At 41.4% G+C, this 13,060-nt stretch overlaps 1 protein-coding gene across 1 annotated transcript; it reads left to right on the top strand.

Moving 5' to 3' along the window:
- The first annotated feature begins 4,389 nt into the window (after positions 1-4,389).
- Positions 4,390-6,812, top strand: FOXC1 (forkhead box C1). The gene has a single exon (XM_040433046.1). It carries the CDS (start codon positions 4,780-4,782, stop codon positions 6,262-6,264), a length of 1,485 nt encoding a protein of 494 aa, XP_040288980.1. The 5' UTR covers positions 4,390-4,779; the 3' UTR covers positions 6,265-6,812.
- Positions 6,813-13,060: the final 6,248 nt, after the last annotated feature.

Genomic DNA, 13,060 nt, shown 5'->3' with positions numbered 1-13,060 from the left:
GGCAGATAATCCAATACTGTATAAAAAAATGTCTCAGGATACAGGAGAGTATAACAATAAGGTGGTAATAGAGCAGCAGCTCCTCAGACACAGTCTAGAATTATAATCGCAGCAAATAATATAGAAGAGGGTAAAATATTATTAAAAACCCTGCAAGAAGATTGTACTCATATTACAAACAATGGTGCAAACAATACAATGTAAAACAATCTAATAAATAATTGCCATGACACAATGAAAGGACTGCTCCATAGAGAATATAGTGTATATTTCACATAATATAGAAAGTAACTGTGTGGTTCAAATAATTGATTACTATGAAAGCTCAATATAATGGAAACACTGTGTGATGCAAAATACACTGGAAGGATAGGAAAATGAAATGAGGGCAAAAGATGTCACCCCTGGATGTGGTGGTTGGGGGCTCCTAGAAACTACAGCCTCAGTATAATGATGTCACTCAATACTTCACTACTCCAGTATTATTATTATTAGCCATTAATTCCATGGCAAGAGGGGTTACACAGACATAATACAATGATACAAAGACCATACAGAGGGGGAGAGGGGAGATTAAACACTCGATGGCAGAATGTTCCCATCAAAACGATGGACACTGACAAATCCCATTATAAGTCAAGAAGACAAGGCTGGTGTCCTTTCTGTGACCAACCCACCATAGTATGGGGGGCCCCTTATGAATGGGAGCCACAAGGCAGATATGAACAGAACCTGAGGCTGGTTTCACAAGGGATGACAAAGTTGTGCACTTTGTGTGCCAGTCTGGAGCTCATAGCTGGGCAGGAAATCTCTGCCTGCTGCAGTCTTCTGCTGTCACAACTGGAGCCACTGGTCAGAAAACTGTTCCCATGGGGTCAGTGTTGTCCTGCTTCTTGTGCTACACATGGTAGGAGGGCCAGACCTGTGTGAATTAGGACTTTTACATAATGTTGCCATTGTACATGATTATTCTAAAACTGACATTTATGGCCGGGCAACAAAAACCTCCGTGGGGCTTGTCTGCAGCTGAGACAGTATTAGAAACAACCAAATAGCTGAAAGGTCGCAGGTAAGTGACACTGTGGTCTGTGATAACAGTCTTGCGCCACTTGCTCTATGTGAGCAGAAATCAGTGAAGGGTGTTCTGCAATGTCGCAGGCAGCAGGACCATCACCATGCGACTCTTATGTCGCCTAATGCTAGCTTCATTTTATTAGAATAGTCTGAGAAAATAAGGGGACAAATACTTTTAGGCTTGTGGTTTCGGCTGAAATAAAAAATGGAAATAAAAAGTACAAAATGAATCAAAGTAAACTGCAAAAACAATTCATTTTCCCTAGTAAGCTAAGCAAATGTCCACCCTTCCAGGAAAAAAACCCCATCAGGTTTTAGCACAAACTTCAGTTTAGTTAGAAAAATGAATTTGATGTGTTTTGTGTTAAAGAATGGCAAGTTTTTGGAACAACATCTGCAAGTGACAATAATACCTCTGTAATAGAAACCTCAGAGTGATCCGTGTGAGCATGTAGTGTGACCAGGAGCCTCTGCGACATCTGCACAGAGAAGCCGGGCATGTTAGTGTCATTCAGCCGGTGAAACGTGCTTTTTTACCCCAAATAACCTCCTCCTGGCTCGGGACAGTCTGGCAATTATAAGAAATCTATATAAACGCATCGCTGACATGTCTGCATTGCGAATCTGTCCCCTGTGTTACTAAAAGGACTGACTCGGATCTGTGGGACCTTCATGCTGTAAAAGTCAGGGCTGCTGGTGTATGTATAAATGGACAGATAGATAGATAGATAGATAGATAGATAGATAGATAGATAGATAGATAGATAGATAGATAGATAGATAGATAGATAGATAGATAATAAATAGAAAGATATTAGATAGAGAGACAGAGATAGAAGGATAGATAGATAGATAGATAGATAGATAGATAGATAGATAGATAGATAGATAGATAATAAATAGAAAGATATTAGATAGAGAGACAGAGATAGAAGGATAGATAGATAGATAGATAGATAGATAGATAGATAGATAGATAGATAGATAGATAGATAATAAATAGAAAGATATTAGATAGAGAGACAGAGATAGAAGGATAGATAGATAGATAGATAGATAGATAGATAGATAGATAGATAGATAGATAGATATTAAATAGAAATATATTAGAGAGACAGCGATAGAAGGATAGATAGATAGATATTAAATAGAAAGATATTAGATAGAGAGACAGAGATAGAAGGATAGATAGATAGATAGATAGATAGATAGATAGATAGATAGATAGATAGATACATATTAAATAGAAAGATATTAAATAGACAGAGATAGAAGGATAGATAGATAGATAGATAATAAATAGATAGATAGATAGATAGATAATTAGATAGATATATTGATATATAGATATCAGATGCAATGATAGATAGATAGATATTAAATAGAAAGATATTAGATAGAGAGAGATAGAAGGATAGATAAATAGAGTTAGCTGAAAGAAAGATAGAAGTCTATTATCTATTAATGTATCTAATATAGTTAATAGATAGAAATATGTTTAACAATAAATAAAATTGAAAACTAAAATTAGAATATAAATTATAATAATTATATATAAATATTTTCATAATCAGGAAATTAATAAATATTAGTAAACATAAATATTTCGAATAATTGTTAAATTGTTATTAGTAGTCATAATAATAATAACAATAATAATAATAATATTAATTAATTATAATTGTCCTCCCCTGTTTGACACAAGTACATTTATACAGAATGTTTAAAATTTAAGAACAAAGTACATCTTCCATCTAAGACGATAACTATTTGTATGGATTGTGTTATATTTTGGTCTGCTATAACTTTTTTTTCCTACAGAGCTGAGCTGGTCGGGGGCTATGCCCAGTATGATGCTGAGCTGGTCGGGGCTGTGCCCAGTATGATGCTGAGCTGGTCGGGGGCTATGCCCAGTATGATGCTGAGCTGGTCGGGGCTGTGCCCGGTATTATGATAGGCTGGGATGGTCGGGGGCTATGCCCGGTATTATGATAGGCTGGGATGGTCGGGGGCTATGCCCGGTATTATGATAGGCTGGGCTGGTCGGGGGCTATGCCCGGTATGATGCTGAGCTGGTCGGGGGCTATGCCCAGTATGATGCTGGTAGTATTGTGGCAGTCGCCTGTTTAGGGTGAGAGGGGGTAGTGGAGAGAAACGCGGAGACCTAGGCAGTATACACAGCCTGAAGCTGGCAAATAAAGTTCATCTCCAGGTCCCCGTGGAGGCGTCCTTCCTCACCTGTAGGGGCTCCGTCATCAGCAGGATGGAGTCAGGTAGGGGAGCAGGAGAACCTGCACTATTAGGAACATCACTCAGTGTTATAAGAGATTGTCTAGTGCTGTCAGTGAATGTGCCCCAGCCCTTCACGTGTGGAGGATGATGGGAGTAGTGTCCGCAGATGAATTATTACTATTAATAAGTCCACTTTACATCAGTCCTTTTGTTTGTATTCGGCTGTTTCCGAATATTCACAGAAATTCAGCAGATCGAGCTTCCTGCAGGATTTCCACTCAAGTCAGACAATATTTGGAACAGGCTCGAAAAAAATCTAAAGAAACAATTTTCAGGAGGGTGTTAATGAAAGCAGTGAGCGGGATCCCTGCAGCTGGAGAGGAAGGGCTGATAATGATGGGGTGCCTTAAGCTGGTCAGGTGGCCCCCATAGGAGGTGGCCCCCACAGTGGTTCATTTACAAGTCACAGGCAGGTGGGAATGGAGAGGCCTGGAGATAATGAGGCCAAATGGTCGCATTTACCACCTTATGTAGATGAAAGGGAGGAGGTGTGAAGGCCATCAGGTGGCCATCCAGAGCAGAGCCCGGCGTGGTGCCCCAGTTATGGAGGTACCAGGCGGCAGAAGCATTGTGCCAAGCTGTGATGGCCGCAGGCGACATGTCACTCTCTTGTCACCTGGGCATTGGCTGGAGGTGTTCGGGCAGACGCATATAAAGCAGATTAACCGGTTTTTCAGTATTTCAGTGAGTTTTATCTTGTCATTCACACCCCCTTGCACCGCGTTTAACCCATGCAACTCCAGGAAAATGTGTAAAGGTGCCCATAGACATCAGTTGCTGGCATCTGAAACCAAACCTCTGGGATGCAGTCTGTGACAAGTAGGGTGTCTCGGGTGTGAGCTCGGTGTGTGCGGGCAGTGGGGCGCAGGGTGTGTGGTCAGTGCCTGGGACCCGGCACTAGCTGCTGCTGCTGCTGCAGCCCCCGGTGGAAGCGTCCCGCGCTCTGATTGGCTGAGCGCCGTGTAGGGGGCGTGGCTCAGCACTCTCCGTCTGCTGCGCCGTAGAAAAGTCCCTGACTGCTGACTGATGCTCAAAGTTCACAAGTTTTCCCAATGTTCCCCGAGCCGAGCCTGAGAGCAGCACCCAGTCACCGGCGCTGAGAGGGGCCCCCGGGAGAAGTGCAATCTGCATCCAGAGACAGCTGCTGAGTCCTGGGGAGCGGCAGTACGAGACGCCGGGGATCTGTACGGAGTAGGATAAGGTTACCCCAAGCATCAGAGAAGTGGAAGCGGCGTGTCCTCTATGCGGTGACCTGCATGCCCTGGGCCTGGATCTGTCTGGCGGGACGTACACTGTGGATTCTGTATGACACTTGCCTCATCCTGACCCCCCAGCTCCCTCTCCACTTATCAGCCTGCGAGTGCCCGGGCGGGAGGCTGGCTGGCTTGGCCTCCACAAGGAGGTGGCAGAACCATGCAAGCGCGTTACTCCGTGTCCAGCCCAAACTCCCTGGGTGTTGTGCCATATCTTGGAGGGGATCAAAGCTACTACAGGGCGGCAGCAGCTGCTGCAGCAGCTGGTGGAGGCTACACTGGCATGCCTGCCCCCATGAGCATGTACTCCCACCCAGCTCACGAACAGTACCAGGCCGGCATGGCCAGATATGGGCCTTACACTCCTCAGCCTCAACCCAAGGACATGGTGAAGCCTCCCTATAGTTACATCGCCCTCATCACCATGGCCATCCAGAATGCTCCTGACAAGAAAATCACTCTGAATGGCATCTACCAGTTCATCATGGAAAGGTTTCCATTCTACAGAGACAATAAGCAGGGCTGGCAGAACAGCATCAGGCACAACTTGTCCCTCAATGAATGTTTTGTCAAGGTGCCCAGGGACGACAAGAAACCGGGGAAAGGTAGTTATTGGACCCTTGACCCAGACTCTTACAACATGTTTGAGAATGGCAGCTTCTTGAGGAGGAGGCGCAGGTTCAAGAAGAAAGACGTGGTCAAAGATGGCACCAAGGAGGAGAAGGACAGGCTTCTTAAGGATCACCATCAGTCCCAGACCCCGGCTGGCCAGCAGCGCCAGGCGCAGGCCCAAGGAGACCAGGACAGCAACTCCCAGCCTGTCAGGATCCAGGATATAAAGACCGAGAATGGTACCTCTTCTCCCCCCCAGGCCATGTCTCCTGCCCTCAACGCGGTGCCTAAGATAGAGAGCCCAGACAGCAGCAGCAGCATGTCCAGTGGCAGCCCTCACAGCATCCCATCCAGCAGGTCCATGAGCCTGGACACAGCCGAGCCCCACCATCCACACCAGCACCAGCACCACAGCCAGGGCTTCAGCGTGGACAACATCATGACCTCTCTTAGGGGGTCTCCGCAGGCCACAGGAGAAATGGCCACTAGTCTGATCGCCTCTTCCAGGACGGGAATAGCCCCTTCTCTTTCTCTCAGCTATTCCCCGGGTCAGGGCTCTATCTACGGCTCACCTTGTGGTCAAAGTACCAGTGGTGCCAGCTCTGCAGGGACCTATCATTGTAACATGCAAGCCATGAGTCTATACTCTGGAGACAGGTCTGGACACTTGACTTCAGCCAGCACACCGACGGCCACCACAGTGGAAGAGACATTGCCTGATTATTCCATTACCACAACCACCACCTCTGCCCTGAGCCATGGTAGCCTGAGCTCCGGCCAGGAGCATCCTCACCAAAGCAGACTCCCATCATGGTACTTGAATCAGTCGGGGGATTTAGGCCACTTGGCTGGGGCCACCTACCCGGGACAGCAGCAGAACTTCCACTCTGTAAGAGAGATGTTCGAGTCGCAGAGAATTGGCTTGAACAGCTCCCCTGTGAACGGTAATAGCAGCTGTCAGATGTCCTTCCCCTCCAGTCAGTCTCTGTACCGCACATCAGGGGCATTTGTGTATGACTGCAGCAAGTTCTGACCTCCCAACAACCACAACTCCCAGTATGTAACCTTGAGAAGAGGTGCTGCATAGAGCTAGTGCCACCTCGTCCAGCCCAGAACTCTGTAAAGGCCCCATTAGTTTGTACAGACTGCCAGGTTTGTAGAGGGACAACACGTAAGTTCCTGCTCTTTCCACAGGTTGTTTTGTAAGGTATCTTAATTTCCAATGTATGTTACAGAGCATATATATATGGTGAGCTTTCTATATGGACATGTATATTGCAATATAGTAATTTATTTTTTAATGTCTACATGGATAATGAGGACCAAACCAGACAGTGTTGTCTATCTGCTTGTGTGAACATTTGAGTTTTCATTACAACCAAAGGGAATTTGTACCCGTTTATTACCGGTTTGTTTTCTTCTGAAGGCATAGTAGTATTGTTTGTTTCCTAATAAATGACCATTCTATCTGAACGATCGCAACGTCTGCTGCTTTGTAACATTCCTCTCCCATCAGTACCAAGTAATAATAGGATGGGCAGCGGGTCTTGTCATGCCAATTAATTACCAAGGAGTAGCCCAAACTACTCTACTACCTCTACCTTCTCCTAATTCTAAAGAAAAATAGATTTCTTTTCTGTACACATAGCTACATCAATTATATAAAAAAAAATTCCCTTTATTTTAGAATATATATATATATATATATATATATATATATATATATATAAAAAAAAATTTTTTATTTAACATTAATTAGACATCATTTGTTTTTCATTCGTGCACATCGAGGGGTAATGAATCAGAAGTTTCTCTTGTTCCATATTAGCGCCTTTTGCTTGTTATTACCCAGGTAGACACTAACCCTAATTTACCAGGTAGAGTCCTGGGGGCAGTGTCCTGCCCTCCCCCGATCCATCAGGAAATAGCTTGCGGTGATCCGCCCTGTCAATCAGCGGTTGAGAGCTGATGAGTTGATTAGGTCTCGCATACACATACAGGGAATTATCAGGCCCTTATCTAGAAGGAGCCACTTAGACTTATTATTATCTCTTCTTTCCGCAGTTCAGATTTTATTGCTAATATATCCCAGATAACCTCTTTTATCCAATGCTCTTACCATGCACTGCATACAGTGAAGTCAGTACTGTAACCTAAAAGCCATATATTTCTGCATTTATTCCGATTCATATTTTGAGAAGCATGGCTGTACTTGTCTGCTTTGTCTTCTGACTCTTGAAAGTCTCCTTGGTGGTCCAGGCGCTTGGAGTATTTAGTTGTCATTATTTGTGGTAGTGTTGACAATCCTCCAGACTCCTAACAGTGCAGGACGTGTTACCACCATCACTGCTCAGATATCATCTACCTGTATGTGTATATATCTATCATTAACTTCTAAAATATTCATCTCTTCATATACAATCTACGTGTCTACTTATCTGTATATTTATTTATCTATTATTGAATTCTAAAATATCATCTATTATTTATTTATTTTTATTTATTTATCCTTCACTGAATTCTGAAGAATTATATTATCTAATTTATCTAATATCTATCTATCTATCTATCTATCTATCTATCTATCTATCTATCTATCTATCTATCCATCTAATTATCTATCTACTATATTTATCCATTACTTCTATCTATCTATCTATCTATCTATCTATCTATCTATTATCTATCTAATATCTATTATCTATCTATCTATTATCCATCTAATATCTATCTATCTATTATCTATCTAATATCTATTATCTATCTATCTATTATCCATCTAATATCTATTTATCTATTATCTATCTCTCTAATAGCTTTCTACAATTCTACTGTCTATCTAATAGCTATCTATCTGCCTGTTTATCTATCGAATATCGTCTCTCTATGTATTGGTCAAATCATTTTATAAAAGATCTAATATATATAACATGTATACATAATTACAAAATACCATCTTTGTATCTATGGCCCATAAATGCTAGCACTGGATCAGGTCACTATTGTATTTTGGATCTGTGTAGAATAAGAGCCGACTGTGGCTGTAGACAGCGCTGGGCTCCCCAATACCTGCTTCCTGTAGTGCGGTCACCCCAGAGGGGCCCAAGTGACCCCAGCCTCCGGCTGATACTAGCAATTAGTGATTGGGAGAGCAGCTCTCCACTCATCCACACCTAGTCTGATAATGATTATTGTTACTATTAGTGATAGTCGTCTTCAGGATTGTTATAAAATGCTACTGAGGCTGATGATATACCATTAGTTATTATTCTTGCTGAAATAATAATATTAACATTGACTATGATACAATGCTAACAGATAGAAATCTTATAAAACGAACTACCAATAATAATTGTGATGGCTGAGTAATAATAATAATAATAATTGTGAGTAAGTAATAATAATTATTGTGTGGGGCTGAGTGTAGATCTACCTCCTCCCCAATAATGGTCATGGTATAGGTGAGGTTCTGTGGAGACGATACCAGGTGATATCAGCACTAGGTGCAGGGCACAGCTGGCAGGCGTTTTCTCTTTTTTTTTCTTGTGGTGTCCTGTTTAGCGTTCATTATTCAGAAATAGGCAAGACAAACATGCGAGGAGCAAGACTAATTGTAAAGTAAATCCCTGGGAGCAGGCGGGCGACTGAGGAGGGCACCCAGGTGGGCACCTCTACCCTGAGGCCACAAGTGCTGCTTGTATTGCTGGGGCTATGGACTCCACAGAGTATTCTCCATTTTTTGTGGATATGTCTGCTAGAACTATAAGGCCACATCACCCTGCTGGCAATAAGAAGGTCTCTCCAGCCTGTCACCTCCCAGTAATCCAGAGCAGAATCTGTGCTCCATCCAGGACTGCATCTGGAGCTCTGAATACTTCATACAGACTAAATGTATGCCGGACACAACAGAGAGATACCGAGGAAATGGATATATATATACACCTTTCTGTACTCTTCTATATTGCAGTGCATTTTATAATTGAGTTGTCAAATCCTAGCAAGGTAACAACCTACAGCCCTCTTTAGTTTATATACAGGTGTAACTTACCGCTTATGAAATCCCAAAGTCACAATCTCAGGTACCCTTTGCTCAGGGGGTATGGATTAATTAGCTGGCTAGAGTGCGACACTTTGAGCCTAGAATATTGAACCTTTTCACAATATTCAAATTTTAAATTGCATTACTGAAATAAATGAACTTTTGCACAATATTCTAATTTCTCAAGTTTACCTGTATATATATATATATAGAGAGAGAGAGAGAGAGAGAGAGAGAGAGAGAGAATAAATGATAATAAAAGAGCAATAGATAGATATTAGGAAGGTAAGTAGGTTGATAAAGTAATAAAGGATAATAATAGGAAGGTAGACAGACAGAGGAATGAATAGATAGAATAAAGAAAAATCGTAATAATAGGTAGATACAATAATAAAGCATAATAATAGACAGGCAGGTAGGTAGGTATGGTGACATTTTTTTTAATTTCCCATACAGCCAATTTTTTTTTTTTTTTTTTATTCTAGTGTTTCAAATTGGAGTTAATATCTTTTATAGGTTAGAATTCAGTGATAGATAAATATACATATAGACACTTGGGTTTTGCATGAATAGATGGATAAAACAAAGGATAATAAATAAATGATAATCATAGATGAATAAGTATTAGATAATAGACAATTAGATAATTCGAGAAAATAATTAAAGATAGACATAATATAAGATAGATAAAATAATAAAGGATAGACAATAATAGAAGATAGATAAAATAATAAAGGATAGACAATAATAGAAGATAGATAAAATAATAAAGGATAGACAATAATAGAAGATAGATAAAATAATAAAGGATAGACAATAATAGAAGATAGGATACTGAAGGATAAACATAACAGAAGGCAGATAAATATTATGCGCATCATTAAAGATAGATGATAGATAAAATAATAAAATACATAATAATAGAAGGTAGATAGAAGTGTGTGTAGAGAAAACCTGACAAAAATTATTTATTATCTATTCTCTATTTTATTCTAGCTACTACCTAATATCTGTCTGTATATATTTATCTAAAATATTATTTATATAGTTTTCTACCAAGTTATCTATCTAAATGTCTAATTATCTACTATTTATCTAATTTATCTACTATCTATCTAATTATCTGTCTATCTGTCTATCTATCTATCTATCTATCTATCTATCTATCTATCTATCTATCTATCTATCTATCTATTCACACTGCTTGAGAAAAGTCCTACTGAGAGGACTGAAAGGTCGCATTATATCGGGTAAATAAACGTACAGAATTTGCTTATTTTTTGGGAGTTGAGGGATCGCCTTTCAGCCGCTGGCACTCCAGTTACTTCTTTTTTTCTATAGCTGTGCTTCCTGATTAATCTACATTCTATCTATCTATCTATCTATCTATCTATCTATCTATCTATCTATCTATCTATCTATCTATCTATCTATTCATCCATCCATTATCTAACGTTACCACAAGATAGCCGCACAACAGGAAGGCAATGGCACAGTAATAGAGGAGGGTGCAAGCCACAGGTACCCCGACTTCAGGATCCTTAAAATCAAATTGAAACCCATATTTGGTCATGATAATCATAATTATCGTCTCCAATAATACAGGTGTGGGAGACAGACGAATATGGAGGGCATTTGGAGTGGGTATGTATAATTGGTATCTGGGCACTGCCTATATTAATGAACTAAATAACCGGTCTAAATTTAAAGACAGATTTCACAAAGCAGAATCATTTTATGACTTGCCTACCAGGCTTACTACACATAGGTTTAGTGTGGTAGCTAAATATCTCTACTTATTGGCTGCGATTACAGGACCTCTAACTATAGACCATCTGCGGTGATGTGGCCATTCAGAGCATTGGACTTTATATTTTATTACAGGATATATATATATATATATATATATATATATATATATATTTATTCCCCCCCCCCCCCCCAATATATTCCGGATGGAATCTATCCACTATCTATATCTATCATCCATCTAGTCTAATATCTATTTATTCTAATATATATATATATTCTTACATCTATCTATATATCTTTCTCATACATGAAGGGACGTATGAAACAGCTTATTGATAGCCAGATACACGAAATACATGTTTGATAATCATTGTATATATTTAGAATTAGACAATACATGTATATGTATACCAGAGACTAGAATATGAATTGATAAATGATGTGTTAGCTAATAATATAGATAGATAGATGATAAGATATGGAGTCCAGTATCTGCTGTGCTGTGGATGGTGCAGGCCTCTAGCTGTAATTATGATCAGACCCATAAAGCCATTCATTTCATTCCAGAGCTATAAACAAATGTCGCGTTAGGCCAAGATTGATGGCTCTATGTAATAAAAGCAGGTCTGGTCAGGAAGGAATAAAACTCAATCACAGACTGGGAATCATTTTTCAGGGCTAGGAGAGAGGGACGGGGGTCACACAGGGGAGAGGATGTCACAGTGCTCACGTCTCAGACCAGTGACTTTCCCCAGCACTGTACCTCCAGAGCGGAACTCGCTATAGGCGTCCATACATTATATGATGTTCTGTGGGTGTAACATATATGAGAGATATCAGGGCAGATGTATGTTTATTCAGATTGTATTTAGTTTGATCAGATGACTGGTCACATATCGGGACAACAGGTGACAGAAGATATACTGTAGAGGGAATGGCGCGTCCTCCATTGCTAATTGATAGGCGCTGGGTCTTTCCTAATGACATGGCTGCTGGCTCAGGAGTGCAGCACAGAGCGGCCATTGTGTGTCCTCCTGTGCTCCAGTCACCCAGCACAAATCACAGAACTGCCGGCCTGGAGGTGCGCAGTGGTCAGATGGACCAGGGACTGACGCTGTACTGAACATCTGTATATACCCCCAGTGCCCTGCAGGTATGTAGCAGAGCTGTACAGCAGATACATCATACAAGGTAACATCCCAGTCACCTGGAGAGCACCTACCACCCTCACCCCCTCAGCTAGGTATGTAGTCAGTGACGGGTATTATTGCTGAATGTCCTCCTGGAAAGTGCTAATAGATGGCCTCCTGCAGCATGATGAGCCAGCATCTCCGGGACCGGTGCAGGGGTACAGAGGATACTGCTGGGCTATTCTACAGGGGACTTGTGTGTGCCCACAAGCCATATGGCTGCTGCCAGGCAGGAGTACCCAGACAGGTATCTGGAGAGGGTATTGTGTAGGTGCTCAGTGCGCACCTGTAGTGAGTATAGGAGGCCAGGAGCTGCTGCAGGTCCACACTCATCTGCTTCCCATTAACAGCAAACCACTGCTGACCCAGGTCCTCCAGCACTTTCAGCAAGGTGTCCTCTAAGGACACACTTTTCACAGCAGGCCAGGTGTTCCACATCTCAGGCCAGGCCCAGACTTTCCACTGAACACCTCTAGAAGGCTCCTTCTTCTTCTCCTCCATCATCCGTGCCATACAAAGAGCCCTCTCTTCTCCAGCACAGGCAGCCCCCACATTGCACGCACACATTACAAGAACACTCATTTCAGCAAAAAATATTCCCTCCTTGCCTAAATTACTCAAAGTCTTGGATGTCATAATTAATTAATACTGTGGCCAGACGAGGAAGCCCATGACAAAAATCACTCCCTACTATTTGCAATTGTTTTCGCACCACTTCATTGTACTTTTTTTTTTGTACTTTTCTATATTGCAGTGCATTTTATAAATGAGTTGTGAAATCCTAGCAAGGTAACAACCTACAGCCCTCTCTTCTGTGTGTGTATGTGTAATTATATATATATATATAT

This window comes from Bufo bufo, chromosome 5 (assembly GCF_905171765.1).
Source record: "Bufo bufo chromosome 5, aBufBuf1.1, whole genome shotgun sequence".
Taxonomy (NCBI): Eukaryota; Metazoa; Chordata; class Amphibia; order Anura; family Bufonidae; genus Bufo; species Bufo bufo.
This window is presented reverse-complemented; position numbering and strand designations above follow the sequence as displayed.